Source organism: Dermacentor variabilis, chromosome 1, assembly GCF_050947875.1.
Source record: "Dermacentor variabilis isolate Ectoservices chromosome 1, ASM5094787v1, whole genome shotgun sequence".
NCBI lineage: Eukaryota > Metazoa > Arthropoda > Arachnida > Ixodida > Ixodidae > Dermacentor > Dermacentor variabilis.
Genome location: NC_134568.1, coordinates 204,733,463 through 204,754,488, shown reverse-complemented (window position 1 = coordinate 204,754,488; position 21,026 = coordinate 204,733,463). Strand labels below are relative to the sequence as shown.

At 46.7% G+C, this 21,026-nt stretch overlaps 1 protein-coding gene across 2 annotated transcripts in view; it reads left to right on the top strand.

Annotated features, from left to right (window-relative positions):
* The window catches only part of Ac76E (adenylate cyclase type 2 Ac76E), a 944,861-nt gene that overhangs the window by 683,212 nt on the left and 240,623 nt on the right, over nucleotides 1-21,026 (top strand). For both annotated transcript variants that reach the window (XM_075703570.1, XM_075703577.1), the window contains exon 6: nucleotides 20,404-20,515. In XM_075703570.1, the coding sequence (XP_075559685.1) occupies nucleotides 20,404-20,515 (112 nt within the window). The remainder of the gene's footprint in view (nucleotides 1-20,403; nucleotides 20,516-21,026) is intronic.

Here is a 21,026-nt window from a genome sequence, read left to right as displayed (position 1 = left end):
TGTGGGCCTTCTTCGCTTTTACTCAATACATCGAGGCGATACTTCCTCCTCACGGCCGTCATTGTGGATGCAAGTGCAAAGTAGCCCACATTACTTGATTCACGCGTGGACGCGCGCGCTTTATATAGAGTCTCTTTTCATCAAACTTTTCCAATGGTTTCCCTGTCTTTCACCTGCTTCCATCGCAGATTGTGTAAACTGGTCCATGCATCTGGAAGGCAAAGTAGCCGAGCCGAGCGGCAATGACAGGTGCTGTCAACTCGCAAATGGCTGTAAAGAACAGCATCCACCACTTCGAAGTGAGAGCGACGTTTTCATTGTTTAAATTATTGACACGAACGTTAGGAAGTGTAATGTTTTCAAAGGTTGAGGCTGCATATGTCATCATCGATCACGGATGAGAGCATTAGCAAGGGTGGTAAAACATTAACAGCTTGAATCATGGAACGCAAGTTGCGATACACATAGCTATGACAATACAATACTGTGAAGGACGTATGCACACAATGGAAGACAGTAAAAATAAGTATTCTATTCACATAAGACTGATAGAATATCTGTAAAGCAGGTTCACGGGACATAACAAGCATTAACATAAAAATACAATAACAAGAATAAGAGGAAGCAGATAATCAACTAAAGCACGCACGCTGAAATATCATCATTTATGCTCCTTTGCTCAGTTTCCATTTAGCAACATTTTTTCGAGCTCACCCAGTCATAAAAAAAAGACAAAAATAAATAAAACGGTGTGCTGACATATATGCCATATGCACTCGACAAGGGCGTGAAAGCTCCTGCTTATCTCCCGCTTCCTGCTGAAACTTGCGCGCACGCCGAAACTATCCGACGCTGCTATATACCGCACCTAGCGCAGTGCGCAGTAAGGTTCCCGGCGGACTGTACTTATTCAATCTAGGTTCCCATGGGACCGTATATTCCCGGCGGACTTTAGCGTGTCCTCTGCCAGGTGAGGAGCCGCCTCGCCCGACGCTTGAGCTGAGACTGAGAGACTGAGAGACGACTGAGAGAAATAAACCGGAGTAGGTCTACATATTCTCGTTCTCCTAGAAGGCCATTGGCAATGACACTGCCGAATGCCTTAAGACACAGGCAGCACCTACTGCCTACTAGACGCGTATTTTTGTTTTCAATAACCGGATTCCTTTCTGGCTTCTTTTTCTCGAATGACGCATCAGAAAAGTTTGTTTAAAGTCATTATAGGCAAGTGTGGGTATACCGAATTGTCTGATATATCGAATTGTTCTTAATGCATAAGCCCGTTCTTTATAATATGGTTTGATTTCAGAACATTGCGTAGACAAAGTCGGACATGTTAAATTACATACTATACACAAGTGACCGTCAGGAATTTTTCTTTATCTGTTGCCACTATGCTTGCTTTCAATGCACGTTTGGCATGATTCGTACATTTACAGTCAGATGAAAGTTATATGCATTGATTTATCAACTACATATGCTTTATCTGACATGTTCCTGAGGCTTTGGGTGACCACATGCACGCAACTGCGTTCACGCGGCTGTATCTACACTTCTTGTTTGTAGGGGAGATTATCTTGCTTATTTTACATTTGTTGAGCGCTCTAGCTAATATGACACGCAAAAACGATGCAGTCATCGGTTCGTTTGAAAGTAGGCATGTGGGCTTGGAAGGCACCTTCGAAATGGTATCCGATAGTCGCCTCCACTGTCTTTACCTGGAACTAACTTTCAGTGCCAGGCGCACTCGCTAGATGTATAGAGAGAGAAAAAAAAATAGAAGAGAAAGAAGGCAGGGAGGTTAATCAGACTCACGTCCTCTTTGTTACCCTGCACTGGGGGATGGAGGTATAAGGATCAAAAATTGGGTTAGAGAGAGCGTGGCTCAGCGCAGCCGGGGGCACACTGTTTCATTCTCACAGACTCTACTCACGTGTCCTAGTTTCATGCAGTTGCGGTATTTCAGAGGCTTCGGAATGAAAGCCTGGACAGGTTGGCGAAAGTTGCCTTCCTTAACTTGCGACAGGAACAGTTGCCCTTGAACACAGTCTTCACGCCACGTGAGTTGCCCAGGCGGTACACATCAATAATGACGTCACAATCACTCGCTGCTTTAACCAGAATCGGCAAGTCATTGCTGACGGTGGCCAAGTCTACGTCGTCTATTACATCGGTGATGACATCAGAATCCAGCGGAATGTGAGAGTGCACCTGCCTGCCATCGAGATATCTTACTTGAACAAAGGGGTACCAGCGAAGCACAAAAGACGCGCCCACAAGAAAAAAGCGTTAGACATGGACGGACGCTGGAGCGTCCGCTACTCCTTTTCAAATAGTGATTAAAGAAGAATAAATCATAATAAGAATGATTAAATCATAACACAAATTCCAGTCACATAAGTACACTAATGTCACACCATTACTGAAAGTCAACTTCAAATCATAAAAACACAAAGTCCAGTCACGTAAGTACACTAATGCCACACTAAAACTGAAACTATGGTATACAGCAACACAAAGTCCAGTCACTTATGTGAACTAATGTAAACACAAAGTCCGGTCACTTAGCTATACTAAAATCACAGTACATAAGAAATCACAAATTTAATTCATATGAAGGTACAGAAAACCAGGCTTTGGATTGGCCAAAGTCGGGTAAAAGAAAAACATAGAATGCGTTTATCACATTTAAACACTCTACTAAATACTTTCCGAGAACATTGCTCGCTTCTAGAAATCTTTGGAGGGCGAGTAACGCTCGTCTTGGCAATGAGTATGTCGGCCAAGGACCTAAGATCTTCCTGAGGCTGAAGGGTCTGCGATCTAAGGCCCCTAAATCAAGTGCTAAGCGTCGTCTGTGTGTGTCGTGTCGCGGATATTTTACCAAAAGATGCTGTACATCTTCATCAGCGTGGTCACAAGTGCATTCCGCTCTATCAGCTCTTGAAATTTTATATAGAAAGTGTTCTGTGTACGCGGTACCGAGCCGCAAACTGTGAATCAGCGTTTCAAAGGCTTTGGTTGTCTTTAATGTGAGCATGATATTAAATTGAAGTGATGGAACAATGTGAAATAAATGTCAAGATTTCGAGTTCTGATCAAACCATGTCACTTTGCAACCATGGGATGAGATTTGTCTTAGTATGCGGAGCGATTCACCTTGTCTTAATGGGAGACCATGTGTGGCGTTATTAACATGCGCTTGTCCAACTGCCTTGTCTGCTGCAACATTCCCAGGGATATTGCAGTGGCCAGGTATCCATTGGAACATTACTGTGCGATTTCTTTCACTTGCTTTTTTTTAGTTGCATAAGTATCTCGTTAACTGACGCCATGTTTTGCGAATTGTTGATGTCACTGCGAAGTGAAGCCAAAGCTGCCTGCTAATCACAAAGGATGACCCATTGTTCCTCTTTTTTGCATTGAGTGTATGTAACGTAACAAAGACAATATTGCAAAAAGATCTGCTGTTCTTGATGACGTCGTGTGAGATAAATTGAACGGTTCTTCTTGGTTCCATTCTGGAATGACACAGAGGCAGCTGTAGAAACTTGCGAGAGAGCGAAACTTGCCTTCTGTACTATAGGATCAGCTATATACCTAACTTTAAAAAAAATTTAGCGATGATATATTCTTGCGTTTAAGGCAACCAGGGGATAACATTTCGAAAAAGCATAATAGCGCTTTGCATTTCTTCCGCAAAATGCATTCTGTACGCAGATGACACCACTATATTCACCTTTCATAAAGATATCTCATCTCTCGTTAAGAAGTTAAATGCTAACTTATAAAAAATATCCCAAGGTGATGTAATGTTTACATGTTATCTATTAATGCAACTAAGACTAAATTTGTTGGTTTTTCTTCCCATCAGCGAAACATACCATCCATTCCACCTATCACTTTGGTCCTCACCGCCTTCCTCCAAGTTGATGTTCATCTTCCCTTGGTATTCTACTTGATTGTAATTTGAAATATCACAATCATATTACTCACATAAAAAAGAAAATAGCTTATGGTATACGCATCTTAATTAAAACACGTCCTTACTTCACACGTACCACATTACTGTCACTTTACCACTCTTTTGTCCACTCTCACATTACTTAATGAATAATATGTTGGCGAAACTACTATAATACTCATATTGCGTCTCTCCAGAAAGTCCAGAACCGAGCCATCAGAATAATTACTTGCAGTCCACGCTTTTCTAATGCATTGTCCCTACTACACGAGAATAACATCCTTACCATTTCTGGACTCACTATATACAACCTAGGTATTTTTTTCTACAGATTTGTGAATAACGATCTACCATCGATCACATTTTACCGTCTAACCTGATGATTCATGGTAACACCAGATTTGCGTTCAATAACGATTTTCTTTTACCAAGAATCCGCACTAACTATGGTAAACAGACTGTATAATTCACTTTCATATCAATGTGGAACACTCTTCCTTTCATAATGAAAAACGTAAAATCTTTATCATAATTTAAAAGAGAACTAAAAATGCATTTATTATTGACAGATTAACGATATGGATTACTGCATTCGGTCTTTGTTCGCATTTTTTTCTTTTGTTGTTGTAAATAAATTGCTGGTATTTTCTTGCCGTACAATTTTTCCAGCTACCATGAGATATGCTAAACCTTGTTATTATTTGTAATCAGTTCTTTATTTTGTTCTGTAACCGTTCTTTTCTTGTTGCTTGTATACTTACTTATTGTATGCTACTGTTGCTTTGAGATGTTAACTATAATAACGGTTCTTGTACAGGAGGTCCCGATACAGTCTTTGACTTTGGGACCTCCTTCTGCATACTAAATACTTGAATTGTGACCCAACATATAATAATAAATTCTAATTCTGATTCTGATTCTGTAATAACAATGGCCCATATATAAATTTTAATTAGATACTAAGAAAATCTGTGAATTCATTAAAGGTGAAACATGCAAAGTCACTTCGGTGTGCCGGCACATTGATTCCGCCATTTGAATTTTTCGCCATGGTATAGTGAGCGATAGATATCAAAAGCCTTTGACACGCTGTAAAGCTGCAGTGACAGTAGTGGGAGTTACATTGTAGTAGTGGCATTCTCAATGGTGATAGCTACACGTGTTGCAGTCTTCCACAGCCAAGCTAAAGTATAATTGTAGCCGTGGTAGCATAGCGTCTGCTCTTCTTCCAATTTTTTTTTCAGCAGCAGCTGTACGTGGCACCAGCGGTGGTGCATTGAAGCTTTAGATCTTAACACAATTTAGTATTACATAACGATCACTTCTTTAACGGGGCCCTGCTACATCTCTGGCTACTCAGCCGTTTATTCTTTCGATTGAGTTCCTCCTCTGCTTTCCTACCTTCACCAAAGACAGGTTATATTTATATTTTACTCTCTGCAGGGTATGTGGAATCCACGTTTCTGGATGAATCGCGGGCACCTATGTTGTGTCTTTTACTTTTTCGTTCTTTCCATCTGCCAACATATTGCGCGCTCAAGTTCAAATAAACGTGACAATAGCGGCTCAAAACTTCCATAACGCGCTTGTGACGCAAAAGGAGCGTTGAGAGTTTACTAAGGGCTAAACCGGCCGTAGAATGGAGCCCAGCAGGGGAGTTTCAAGGCGCCTTTAACGCGGCTCTAAGCGGCTGAGTGCGGGCGTTCTTGCAGCCGGCTAAGCTCGCCGCCTACTCCCTTTTCCTATGCAAATGAAGCGCTCTGGAATGCCGCCTTGTGAAACGCACGCGACTAATGTTAGCTCATTTTATCCAATTCTTGCCGTCGAGAAGGAGAAGAATGGAAAGCGAGTAACTTTGTTTCGCGCCAGCCGAGCCCACATTTCACGAACCACTCGAGCGCCGCGCGCTAACCTTTTTCCGCGCGGCCCTCTTATCCCACGTTTCCAGTCAGTGCCCACTAAACGCGAGTACGGGCCGCTTCTTTGTTCACAGCACTCCGTAACCCGGCGCCGGCGTCGCTCGTCCGAATGCGTGGCTGCTTTCCGAAAAGGCTCTGCTCTACCTCGTTTTTTTTTCTATGGAATGCACCTTTGTGAGCCTGGCGCCACAATGGAAAATTCTTCCTGCCAATAAGTACAATTTACTCGAATGCGGGACAGAAAAAAAAAAGTCCGCCTGCACTCCACCCTGTGAAATTGGATCTGCGGAGCAAGACGTTATAGGCAAGCACTACAACTCCACAAGCGACCCACGTCACGCGCGCACGCACGTGTGCGAACGTGCAGCATACATGCTCATTCTTCTAGGGCCTCCGGCCAGCGCAAATGCCTTATTGCACTAATCCGATTTCTTCAATATACATTGCGTCGCAGAATTCGTAAGGTACGACTTACACACAAGCTGCAGACAAGATAGCTTCGGATTGTAAGTCGAATGTACCACAATAACGGCATCGTCACGCGACAATATCGCCTGATGATTAATTCTGATTATGCCATCACGTCAAACGTGACGTCGCGCGATGACGTCTTAATCAAGGGATGATGTCACCTGCTCACGTCACGTGAGGCCTCTTGGAGAAGCAGCACACTGCACTTCCCGCTTACTTTCAGTATCCGGGATCGGCTCACATTTTCATGTGAGCACCGCGCACGTGGACACGAAAAACCCCGACGAAGTAGAGGCTCTTCGCTGTAAAAAAAGACAGACACGCGTGCGCGCGCGCTCGATGGCAGTTTGTTATAGAAAGCGGCAAGACGCCATATGAGGCTGTTGTTTTCTCTGCGCTGGCCACACTAGTCTGCTTCTCGACGAGCCTCATGAAACCATGCGAATATAAGCATACTAGGCTTTAGCTGCGCTACATTTAGGTGTTACTTTTCTTGCTGATTTTATTTTCTCTTTGATTTAGAGGAGGTAGATATTTTCCTAATTTACTCCCGTATAGGTATATAGAATGCTGGACAAGGAAGGATATATATACATATTATAGTAAATAAAGCCGTACGTCACATTTAGCTATCAAAAGCATGCACACGCAGTTATGAGAAACCATTTGAATTCATTATGATGTGTCTGCACGTGATGTAATAGAAGGGGTATTGACTTGCAACAAGTAAATGAATCACAAGAAGGGAGAAGAAGGTTTTGTAATACGCTAGTTACGTGTTGATTTAGCAGTTCAAGTGCAACACAATTAATTTTTTTCTAAGCATTCCTCGGTAATAGTTTCACCTCTGTAACTGAATTCGCTCGCTAGTTATACGTCCCCGCTGGTTCGGCCGCTGCGCACGGCGTACGGCTCCTAGCAGGGGCGCATTGTATATGAGTATAACGACTGTCACAGCAGTGAACCAGTCTATTGGGAGCTCAAGCACCTACATACGCGAATATCTCGCTCATACGAACAGAAATTTTCCTAGTGAAGACAGTTGTGAGTGCTGCTTACTTCTTTAAGTCATTGCCCCCATGTTTACACTGCCTCTCACAAAACTTCACCATATTATTAGTAACGGCTCTCACTTCTTCAGGCGATGGCGAAAATTAGGTTGTCTGCGACGAAAGTTGAAGCCGTATCGCTGTTCCAGTGAGCCAATGTGTCCAATAATCCGAGCAACGCGTTCGAAGACTTGTGCGCGCTCGAGTTCGTTTCTGCTCGCTGTGCAGTTGGCACAGCGGAACCTGAGAGATGAAACGCGTAAGGGGGACACTAGAGACAAACACTGAATCAGTGTAGATTAACAAAGTATTATTCGAGAACTCTACACTTTTGTTGATTTTCCAGTATTAGGCTAATCATTAGAAGAGAAAATTACGGTCGAGGTTTCACTATTGAATTTTGCGCTGCAACCCCAGCGCCAGTACGTCAGTGAGACGTCACGGATAGCACAGCAAGTTTTCTCATTTCGGCCGTTATGTTTCCGGAAACATTATTCAAACTTCCCAAATACATTCTTTGGCTCTTTTATAGTATGATGCAGTCCACCTTTACCGATAAAGAGATAACTAGGCCCTAGCAGACGGCGTCACTATCCATGACACATTTTTTATTTATTTCATATCACACGAAATGCTGCCAGTGACACTTGTTTCGATTGAAAAACTACCGCGAGCACTCGTGCGTGGCCGCGCAAAAAAAGCAGCTGATTGGTTGAGTCGTCGGGCTGTCTGCTGCACCTAAACGCTGTTACATGGGAACGAAACGCGCAGCTGCCACGTAAATATAAAAAAAAAATTATTCCATTTTGCGACAAGAAATTCCTTTGTATTCTGAACAACTTCCGTGGGACGCCCGGTGAGTCTTCATCAAGATGGTCTCTTTGGACTCCAGTCGAGCTTAGTTGGATTACGTATTCCTCGGTGATAGACTGCAGGAGTTCAAGCAGAGCAAGCCGAGCACAGGCTCATGTGGGGTCAGCGAGAGGCGTGCGTGCATCTCCTTACCGATAATTTAAGAGACGCCTCGTGTAGGAGGTCATTTGACTTTGTGGATCCACAGCCGGCGGCGTCCTACCCAGCCGTCCAGCTAAGGCTCTCACAGACCAATGCGAAGACAACACACCGTCGAGGCACATTGACAGACCAGCCTGACCACTCGCGCGGAAGACTCCGGCCAAGGAATGAGGGCGGGAGATTGGCAGAGCTTCCACAAGGTGCGCGTGTCGGGCTGTGTTTTGGTGAGACTCACGGCAGGTAGCCTGTATGTAAATCTTGCATCTTACGAGCAAGCTCGTCAACTATGGTGTTCGTTTTAAAGCGCGTTCTGCCACCACTCGCAAAAGCCAACTACTTGGGAAACTTGGATTTCCATCGTGAGCGTGTTTGTCTTCGTAAATTATTTCATCTTTAGGCCCAACTGGGACATTGGATGCACGGCATCACTAAAACAAAGTTAAATTGGACTATCTTCTTTGAATGGAACTGTCCTGGAAAAAAATTAATGCAATGAACTAGCGGATGCCGAACTACAACCGTGTTTTCAGTCCTTGTGCGCACAAATGTAATGCGAAATACAATAAAACGGAGCACATATATATATATATATATATATATATATATATATATATATATATATATATATATATATATATATATATGCGTGTGTGTGTGTGTGTGTGTGTGTGTGTGTGTGTGTGTGTGTGTACAATAGGCTGATAATGATGACTATGATGATGGCGATATAACGAAGCAAGAGTACGTCATAAGCAATTTTCTAAATTTTTGACATGATATTCAGCGGTAATTTGTTCTGACAGACTGTTCCCAAATTGATGCCAACGAAAAATTATTTGTGTAAATGGAGCTGCGAGGTCTGTGCTACAAGAGGATCGGCGTTCCAGAGACGAGTTAGTGGCGCTAACTGCAGTGCGACGTGATGAACCTGAGACAGAAATGCCAAAGACCAGATGCAGTGCTGCAACTCATTTACCGTCCGTGTTTAGTCGCAATTTGAGAGAAACGCTCAACCCCCCCCCCCCCTTTTCCGTGATGGAAGCGAACGACCTGGGGAAAGAAAGAAACACGTATTCAAGACCCGGGTCGACGCGACAGTAGCTTGACAGCGGCGCCGACCCTGCAAAGCCCGAGTGCTGCGCTGGTGGACGCAAGGCAGGAACCAAAATGCATTTCGTGGCGAAACTCTTCCCGCGCCGCTCCGGCGCGTGCACTCCGGCCGGCAAGCCGCAGCAGCAACGCCTCACGATGGCTCTGCTCGTGTTGCTTTGTGCCTCGCCGGCGCGGTAACTGCGTTGCCGGGCGTGCATGTATTTACTGTCCGGCTTTCCGGAAATGGTGCCTCGCGCGTTCTGGGCCTCGTAATCCCCGTGCGCGGGACGCGTGAAGGAACGCGGCGTCCTCTCGACGGCCGTTGCCCGAGTGCGGGGCCGGCACGCACGCATGCGGCACAAGAAGAGCCGCTCGTCGTGGCGCTCTCCGCCCGTCTTGCATCGAGAAAGCGTCGTCGCGAATCTAGCGTGCGGTTCCCCCGCGCCAAAGGAATGCCCCATGCAAGCGTCGGCGTGGGACAGGCTTCTAAACGACCCGGCTGCCTACTTGCGCTGCTCCTCATGTTTTGAAGCCACTCAGCGCTGCCCGCTGTTCAGATTAGCAGTTCGATTGTTCCCCCATGTTCTTAGAAAACCGCGTCGCTGAGAAAAATAGGCTCAAATCGTACCCACAGTTGAAGTTTTCACTTCATCGTTTGACTCTCGCACGAGCGCTAAGATATATCTGGCCAGCCGACCACCCTTTAAAATTATTTTCCTATCCCATTTACTCGTATTTTCCGGCACGCGTCCTCGGTGTCAGGCCTTAAACCTGCTCGTAATGCAGCGTTTCTTGTTGCTAACGCTGCTCCTTTACGTGGTTTTTCATTCCTCGAGTAAACTTGTATTATATACATTTGAAAAATTGCCGTGACCGGCCTTCATCTTGCCATGGGCTTCAGTGCAGTTGGAGTAAGTGAGCTTGAACATCACTCGAGAAATAATCCTCACTTTCCTCTGGTTAAAATAACATGCAGGCATTCGTAAGCTTTTGCTGGTTTCTTATACGAAGTACCCAAAGGATTCAATAACTGCCTTAGTACACGGCGCCCTTAGCGCATTCGGTTGACCTTCCTCAATGTGACGTTTTTCAGTGTTTCTAATGCTGGGAAAAGCTCCAGTGTTGTTGTTGATAGGCGCTCATATTTAACCGAGAGCTCATCAAGTATATCCATGGAGTCAGAGAGCTATACTCATCATTTAACGCTGCGCCTTCATCTAAGAGTGCAGTTTTTAATAACTGAGGCATAGTAACGTATAAAATGTGACCTGCTAGCTATTGGCGTTGAGTGCAATCGAGCCCGACATAACTTTATTTAAATATTTATTGCAGCTATATCCGTTGTGAGCTCCTAACTAGCTTGTATATGTATGGAATTGTATGTACCAATAATTTGAGCTGGTTTTCGTAATATGAAACAGCAGCGCTTCCGCAAAGAAAACAAGCCGCAATACATGTATGTTCCCACATGTTTGTAAAGTGCGTATACAGTAGAGAACTACTGCTGATGACGAGTTAATGTACTTTCTCGTACCCCTAAGGCGTCTGTAACATTCGATCACCCCAAAGTCATTATGGAGCATGCTTAAAGTTGGTGCGTTGTACTTGCTGTTAAGTGAAGGTACGTGATTTATGGCGAATGCGCATGGGGGCGGACGCGTGAGCTTCTGCTCCGCGTCGCGCGACGTATTTGCTACGCGCCTGTCTCGGGCAGGCACTGTGATTGTGAAGTGTTTAAAATATTGATATACGAGAAAGTCTAAATGAACGAGCTGGGGGCATGTGTCCCCAGTTCGTTTCAAAGGGAACGCTCATGTCATCACCACGCCTGTTTCGCGTGCCCTGCAAGGTGCTCAACGTGTACGCATGAGGGCACTGCAGCTATCGTTGTCCATGTGAATAAACTTCCCTAAATTTTTCTTCTTTAAGACTTGACGCTTATTTTGACTCTATAAGGAAAGCCTCGCAAAGAGAAATTCCTTTTGAAGCAACTCCTTGCCGATGTTCAGCAACGCGTATGATTTAATTTTGCTTACTCATATGGAAATCAGGTGCTCTCTCTCTCCTTTTTTTTTTGACAGTGAGAAGCGGTTTAGGCCGCATGTCCAGCTTTTATCAGAACACCGGAGCGTGGCTATGGGCATGATATCAGCCGCGTGCTCAAAAAATATTGCGCATCGGCAAGGATTCGAACCTATGGCCACAGTTAATAGCGCAGTCGTGAAGAGCCCTACTAATTAATACAGCTGCTCCAACAGCACCATTATAATCGGAGCGGCCCATCCCTTGCGCTACACCGGAGGTTTTAGACGGCTATTCCTGCAACTATGAGGGTATATCGTCATGCTACACGTCACACGGCCGAGGCGCGGCGTTTTTAATGGTATCAGTGACCACGAAACATTATTTTACATTGGCGGTTACCAATAAAGCCGATCGAAGAGAGAGAGAGAGGGGGCAAGGCAAAGGAAAGACATGGAGGTGAACGAGAGATTATCTGTGGTTGGCTACCCTGTACTGGGGGAGGCGCAAAGAGATGTGATAGGTGAAAGAAAGAAAAAGAATTTAAAAACACACACACACACACACACACACACACACACACACACACACACACACACACACACACACGCACACACACACACACACACACACACACGATACAGAACAGTTTCTGTGGGCACTGTCACGCAGTCTGCGAAGGTGTTCCTAGTGTTACGCAGTGTCACCGTCCAATCCTACGTCACACAGTCTGCACTCACAAATTGACACAAAGTCCCGTGTCTTTTTAGTAACGCAGCAGCGCCTTCATAGCGGATCGCGTTGATGTTCGCGTAGGCCAATTTCCAAGGATGTCGTTTTTCGTTAGTGGGCGCTTGTCCATTTGGCCTATAGGTGGCTGAAAGAGCTGCTCATTGCGGGTTGAAACGAAGGCACTTTCAGAATGAAGGGGTGCGATTCTTTCGTTGCACCCGTAGAAGTCCCAAACGGGCCTCTCGGCCGTTCCGGTAACAAAGGAGTACGCAGTTGAAAATTCTACTCCAAGCCATAGACGGACTGGAAGGGTGCAATTACATCGTGGAAGGTCGGGTGGAATAGGGAGCTGTAAATTAGGGTCCAGGGTATGAAGGTGTGCACTTGTGAATTCGGATGAATTCCATTGAGCTAATGTTAATTCACGCGCAAGTGCGGAAAGTTTTCTCGCTGCGTCGGCTCTCTAAAGAGGAATGGCAACGCAGTTGACGCCGTCATGGGCAAATCGGGCAGCTGCGTCCGCTCGATCATTGCCATGTACGCCACTGTGATTAGGCAACCACTGATATATTATATCGTGTCCTTCATCAACTATGTGATGGTGGACTTCTCTGATCTCCGCGACGAGCTGCTTATGTGATCCAAAGCACAGTGCTGAGAGTACACTCTGTTGGGCTGCCTTGGAATCACAGAAGATTGACCATGCGTGGGGTGGTTTCTCTTGAATGAAATGAAGAGGCGCACGCAGTATTACCAGTTCAGCAGCTGTCGTTGATAATGCATGTGACGTTTTTAGCTGTATTTTGACTGATCTTGCTGGTATGACCACAGCGGCAGCTGATCTTGTAGGTGGGGCCAAGCCATCGATGTAAACATGCACACGGCTTTTTACATGCACCTCATGTAAAAGTCCTAATGTGGCCTGCTTCAGGGCAAACGACGTCATGTTAGCTTTGTTCGTGATTCCTGGGATGGTGAGGCGCATTAGGTTTCTGCAGGCACCATAAAGGTGAGGATGGTCTTGCTGTAGGCATGCAGTTCGAACGAGGTACGATTGGCAACAATTATTCGACTGAAAGTTTTGTGTGGCCTTTCTGCAGGTAACGCAGCAAGATGGTGAGAAGGTAGTCGGGCAACGTGCCAAATATGTGCCCTGCGAGCGTCGGTGGCTATGTACGTTGATATTGGGTGACCTTGAGCTGTGGCAGTCGTTTCCGCTGTAGACGCACACTTCGGAATACCGAGACACGTCCTTAGGACTTGGGCTTGCCGTCCCTGGAGTACACGCAGGTTTGTTTTGCAGGTGTTACCAAGCATAGGGAGGCTGTATCTTGCGAAGCCGAGGAACAAGGCGTTATAACGCTGCACCATTGACCGCACCGACGTGCCCCATGACTTTCCGCCGAGAAATTTGAGGAGATCTATTAGTCACTAAGCTCCTCTTTAGGTATGAAACGTGCGGGCTCCTTGATAGGTCGCAGTCGATAATTACCCCCAAAAAGCGGTGTTTCCGTGCGTTTGCAATTGCTTGCGCATTGACAATTACAGAGTAAGGCTTCATTGCCTTGCGAGTGAATGTGACAAGGCAGCATTTCTCCGAAGACAGGTCTAAGTTCTGTTTTTGCAAGTACAGTGATGTTAACGTAGCTGCCTTTTGTAGCCTTGCTCGTGCCTGCAGTCGTGTTACAGCAGACGCCCAGATGCAGATGTCGTCAGCTTAGATTGAAACTTGAACTGTGTTGGGCAAGCATCTGACTAGGCCAACGAGCACTAGGTTGAATAGCGTCGGGCTCAACACCCAGCTTTGCGGTACCCCACGGAATGTTTGGTGTTGTGTCGTAGCGCCATCCTAGGTCATCACGAAGAAATGCCTGTCGGTCAAATAACTTCGTAGCCACTGAAAAGTGCGGCCACCGATTCCGGCTTCAATCAGGGCCTCGGTAATGGCATAATGTGCTACATTATTATAGGTGCTTTTTATGTCAAGGAATAATGCCGCAGTGAGTCGTTTCAGACGTTTTTCATGTTGAACAAACGTGACCAAATCGAAGACATTAACTATCGATGAGCGCCCTCGCCGGAAGCCAGCCATAGCATCTGGGTACACGTTGTAATTTTGCAGGTATCATTCCAGGCGAGTCAAAATCATTCTTTCCATTATTTTCCCTGTGCAACTGGCCAGAACGATGGAGCGGTACGATGACAAATCTAACGGTGATTTACCAGGTTTGAGGAGTGGAACCAAGCCGCTGCATTTCCATTCACGTGGAACCAAACCGTTGCGCCAGGACTCGTTGTAATGGTTTAGCAGCATGAGTCGTGCTTTCTGCCTATGATTGCCCAGCGCCGCATAGGTAACGCCGTCTGGCCCAGGTGACGAAGAGCGCCTGCAAGTCGCCAGTGTCGCTTCAAGCTCCTCCATCGAAAACATTATATCCATGTGGGAATGCCAAAGCACAGGAGTGGCACATGGTGTAAGTGCGCGTTGGGGCTGCAAGCTGGCAAGTCTTGAGCAAAATTGTTCAGCAATATTGATTTCTTTTCGACCTTGGTGCAAAGCTAAAGATTTGAAAGGAATACGCTGTTGCGGTGATAGGTGAAGTCCACGCACGGTTCTCCATATTTGAGATAAGCGCTGACGTGTATCCAAAGACTCACAGAATCGTTTCCATCTTTATGATTGTAGTGCATCAATACGGCGTTGAATCTTCTTTTGCATCCGCCTTGCCTCTCTGAAGCCGTGGATGGATATAGTTTACCTGTATCTCCTTTCAGCTCACCGGCGAATCGCTCGTACTCGCTGCAGTTCGGCTTCAAGTTCTTCATACTTCGGAAAAGGCTTAAAACCGCGCGTAGCCTCTTGCATGGCTTTATAAATTTCGTGTTCCAGACTAGAATGGTTCCCTTCTTGACATGCTTTCTCCATGTGTGACCGAAACGCTGACCAGTGAATTCGCCGGAGAGCAGTGGAGGAGTAGTTAAATAGTCCCTTGATCTTCAGGTATGTGGGAATATGGTCACTTCCATGTGATTGGATGTCTGAAAACCATTGCATGTTTTTATCAAGGCGCCGAGAGGGGCAAGTCTAGGCAGCTGCTGTATGAAAGCCCCCGTAAGTATGTCGGACTACCATCGTTGAGGCAGTAAAAGTCGTATTGTGTGGCAAAGGATGCTAGTCTCATTCCCCTGGAGTCCATCTTAAAATTCCCCAAAGCGGATGGTGAGCATTGAAATCTCCGGTAAGAATCGTAGGGCCGGGTGCCGCTGATAGCACGTCGTGCAGTCGTTTAGAGCCGAAGCAACTTGAAGAAGCAATGTTAATTAAATTATGGGGTTTTACGTGCTAAAACCACTTTGTGATTATGAGGCACGCCGTAGTGGAGGACTCCGGAAATTTTGGCCACCTGGGGTTCTTTAACGTGCACCTAAATCTAAGTACACCGGTGTTTTCGCATTTCGCCCCCATCGAAATGCGGCCGCCGTGACCGGGATTCGATCCCGCGACCTGGTGCTCAGCAGCCCAACACCATAGCCACTGAGCAACCACGGCGGGTAATGAAGTAATGTAGACAGCGACGAGAGTGAACGTAAGCTTTTTCGTTTTTGCCATTAAACAAACGTATTGGTTGTCATCGTGAGGCGTGACTGGGTGCAACACGTTTGTCAGATAACATTTAATATATACAATGACCTTGCTCATATCACCACAGATAGAGCACATGAATGCCTCGTAGCCAGAAATGCGTATGATATTCTGCACATCATCATCATCAGCAGCCTGTCTTACGTCCACTGCAGGACGAAGGCCTCTCCCTGAGATCTCCAATTACCCCTGTCCTGCGCCAACCGATTCCAACTAGCGCTCGCGAATTTCCTAATTTCGTCGCTCATACTCACGTTCGGTTGCAAATTACGAGGATGGAAAAACGGTTTTCGAAGAAAAAGTGTCTAAAATCTCAAATTCTAGATTTGAGACCGCGGGCATTCTACTGCAATAAAGATGCTTTCTTGACTTCCTTGTGGAAGTGCAGCGAGGGGCGGGCGATGGTACTATGCGAAGCTTTCAAACACTGGAGTCAGCGCGTCCAGTACTTGCAGTGCGCTACGAGCAGCCGTAGTGTCCATGTTTGCCAGTAGTAGACGCATGACATTCGTGAGTGACTTTAGCATAGCAATCACTTGTGAATCCTTGTCTCGCATGTGGTCAACTGCAGCGACATTGGACTTTAAGTGGCGAGTCAAGTGCTCTGGCTCTGGTGCGTCGCATGTCTTCGACAGTGCTGGCCACCTCTTACTTGATGAAGCTTGAGTAGCATGGCCGCTTTTTTCGCTGACATTCATGCTCTTATTGGAGACAGATGGAACAGGAGGCTGCGTTGCCGGATGAGGCATCTCCTTTGAACCGGAAGAGGATTTCGTAGACTTTCGTTTCCGGGAGCGATGTCGCCTTATCGCATTAGAAGCATCTCTGTGTGGTGATGCGCCTCTGGCCATTTTTCTCAAGATTTTCTGCTCTTTTTTTAGTCGTGGACAGTCTTTTGGGGATGCAGCGTGCAAACCTTGACAATTTAGGCACTTGAGCCCCGTTACACGGCAAGTGTCAGTGTCGTGTTGTTCGGAACATCGTGGGCATATCGTTGAATTTCGGCAGACAGCAATCACCTGTCCAATTCTTTGACACCTTCTGCGTGCAAAAGGCCGTACCACATGCCGAAAGTGGCCAACCTTTACATGTGATGGTAAGTAGTCACCTTTAAAGACAAGTCTAACACAGATCGAATTGCCAAGGCTCCGAGCTTGCAGTAAGGCAACGCCATCTGTCACAGGTTTGATTAAAATTCACTGTCGCTGTCGCTAATCGATGCGTCAATATCATAAACAACACCATCCGTATTTCTTTTTCTGCGGAATGAGGTAGTGGACATTGATGTTGCCCAGGAACTTTACTGCCATCAAAGCATTGATTGCGCTTCGGTTGTGGACATCAATAGCCAGGACGTGCTTTCGATTATTAATTCTGATATCCTTGATTGCTCATGAGACAAGAGCTTTCAGAGAAACGGAAATCGCTTGTCGGTTAAGGCGGTTGAGGTTGCCGGCAGGTGTGTCCGGCACAAAAAGAATTGTGTGCGCCGATGGCCTTCGCTGTGGCATGACGGTTGACTTAAGCCGAGACCACACGTACGCTTGCGGACGCGTGCAAGCTCGCGTCCGCGCGCCTAGTGCCTGCCGTACCTCGCGAGTAATGGCGGTTTGCATCCACAAAGACGCGCGACAGCGCGCGCTCGCTGGGCTCGCTCACAGACGCCTTGGCAGGTGCCGCTTCGTACTTTGTTATCGCCAGTATTTCAAAATGCTTCAATATCTATAAACGTAATTGTTATACATTTATGGCTGTTAGATCAACGCAAAAAGGAAAGAAGAAGCACTTTCTTGCATTATATAAATCTGCTTCACTGAGAGTTGAACGTTCCGCGCCGTAGCTGCGTAGCCAGGCGCGCCGACGCGAGGCAATCTAAGCAAGCGACAACAGAGAGGAGCTGTTCTCCGAGAGCACGCCGCGTTTCGACGCGTACGAGCCATGCCGCGCCATCTGCGCATGCGTGGGCGCGTGAACGCGAACTTGCGCGCGTCCGCAAGTGTACGTGTGGTCTGGGCTTTACTTGACGAAGACCGTCCGCTGATGTTTCTTCTCTTGACTTTCCGGTGCACCACTCTTCTTCCGGTGCACCACTCGAAGTCTTCTTCATCATCTGAGGCGTCATCGCTTGAGCAGGAGTACAACACAGTGTCCTCGCTGTCAGCTTGACTTGGAGGGACATAATACAGCTCGTCCAGGCCCTGATAATCAGTCGCATTGCCTACGCTGCCCCGCACTTACCCCTCACTCCCAAGGAGATAGATCAATTAGACGTACTTCTTCGGAAAACATACAAGCAAGCGCTCGGCCTACCTCCGGGAACAGCGACACTCAAGCTTGAAGCCCTAGGAGTCCATATTACAATAGGAAAAATTATAGACGCCCACCTCACAAGCCAACGAGAACGCCTAGCCCTCACACCAACAGGAAGAACAGTCCTAGCGCGCCTAGGCTACCCCACACACGGAAAAGGCCACGAACAAGCAATCCATCTGGCCCCCAACTTCTGGGAGCACATCAAGATAGCCCCTATCCCCAGAAGCAGGCACCCGGAACATCGTGCCGATCGTCGCCAAGCTCGCGCAAAGACTCTACACACAAAATATGGCAGTCTCCCCACCACACTATACACAGATGCCGTAGAGTACCCCCAAAAAGCAGCCACGACGGCCAGCGTTGTCGACCATAACCTTCAAGAAGGGGTCTCGATGACGGTCTGCACTTCCAGCGCCCTCGTAGCGGAGGAGACAACCATCGCCTTGGCCATCACCTCTAGTCTGACCAACGAGTACGTCACAATTATTACTGACTCCCAGGCAGCTTGCCGAAGCTACGCGAGAGGCAGAATATCTTTAATGGCCCACCGACTCCTCAAACAAGCCTCCCAATTCCCGGACGTTGAAATAGTATGGACTCAACGACACGAGTCCCTCTGTGGAAATCAGCGTGCGCGAGCTGCAGCCCGAGCTCATGCCTTCCGGGCGCCGCAAGAGGGGGATACGGCCGCATCTATGGAGCCCGTACCTTTACAATACAACGCCATACTACACCACAGATTGAACAGACGACAATACCCACCTCCACACAAGACCCTCTCACGTGAAGACGCCGTAACATGGCGACAATTACAAACCAATACCTACCCCCATTTAAGCAGACTGCACGCAATACACCCTACACTATACTCATACAAATATCCCCTTTGTAACGGTTACGCCTCCCTATATCACACCACATGGCGTGCCCCAACGTGGCAGCCCCGCAAATACCCAACCCCACACCCGAGCAGTGGGAGGCCGTGCTGACTAGTTGGGACCCTCGTAACCAGCAGCAACTGGTGCGGCGGGCCCGGGAAACAGCAAGAGCCGCAGGAGCCCTGGACTAAGGGCGCCTCCCGCACAAGCTGAAAGACACCTGCTCGTCCTTTCCTTTTTTTTTAAATAAATGTTTCTCCCCCTCCTCTTCCTCGGGCCAGTTCCTGCCGAAGTAGTCGCTTCGCGTCGGCGTTCTGCCGACTCCACTTCCATCGCCATGGCAATGGGAGCGGCGTCTCCCAGTAACACACTGAAAAAAAACAAAAATAATGCAACGCGAAGGAACAGTGTTCTCTACAAGAATCCCTTCGTCGAAAAGATGCAAAGTTATGTTAGCGCTTGGCCATCATGCGATGGCTCTTTTCTACCTCTCTTTTATTTTCTCGCCTGTCAAGCTCCTTTACAACCTGCTATAACAGGTTCCCGAGACCAATGTTGTCTGTATTCCTATTAAACAATTCTCACGTGGCATAGATGACCAAGAAACGCATGCATCTCATATGTGATGAAAATGAAACCCCAAAATGCTCGCTTTCAAAAAAAAAAAAAAGAAACACGTTGAGCGCCTGCTAGTAACAGACAGCGTATCATTATGAGAAAGTTGCTACGGCTTCTGTTCGCGATTTCTTTTATTGAATTCGCCATTAGTTATACTTTCTGGAAAGCAGCAAATAAGCACACTTAGTTCACATCCGTTCAGCTACTACGCTGAAACGTTGGACCAATCACGGCGCCGTTCGTCACAAACATCCGCCTCGGATAACCTCCAAGGCATCACACAATATCGTGGTGTGAAGGAAGACGTTGCCAGTGTAGGAGAGAGTGTGTGCTATATAATACTTTGTTGTTACCCTCGCCGAACGGGCAGCGCTGCAATATATTTAGTACATATCTTTACGACTTCGTGGACTTAAGCAGTCCATTCTTTTTATTTCAAATTATTTAAACTTGCACAGAGAAGAGAAATCACGTCATAAGAAATATCAGAACATGATATTCGCTAAGATATTAAGTTTCTTAAAGGTTTCTACAGGTAGAGAGGTGATCCATTCTGCGTTTCAACATTCTTATTGCGGTTTTAGAGCACTTATAATGCCCGTTTTACTAAATGTTTACCCTGGCGTGGATATGGGCGAGCTTGAAATTCCTACTTAAACCGTTGATTCTGTTTCTTGCCTACCTGCAGTATCTTGTACGCGGACATCGTCAACTTCACGAGACTGTCGGAACAACTCTCCGCGTCGGACCTGGTGCAGACGCTCAACGAGCTCTTTGGCCGGTTTGACCAGATTGCGCAGGTAAGTGAAGGTGATGGGCTGATTACTACATCTTGCCGCTACAACAAGCCGCATTACTGTTCCTGTATTATAAACACAGCGGAAGCTTTCACATTTACACGGATGGTTCGGTTTCTTCTGCACGCTCAGCAGGAGCAGTGGTTATTCCCGCGAAGTCCGTCACCATAAAATTCAAGATGTCGCATTTTACATCATCGACGGCTGCAGAACTAGCCGCCCTCCGTGCTGCTCTAGAATTCGTAATTGAAGAACCGTCACAGACATGGTCTACGTTCTCCGACTCCAAGTCTGCTCTTAAGTGCATTATGCTGTCATTTCGTCATGGATCGAGTGAACAATTAGTCGCTGACATAAGACTTTTTTGATCACCACACGATAGAGAAAGAGAGAGAGAGCGTAAACTTTATTTTCAAATCAATAAGATTCGAGTCCGGCGTCTTTTTAGTGGATCTGGGCACCCGCCGCGGACGCGGTTACCGAGAGCTTGTCTCGAAGCGGCTTCCTCGGCTCG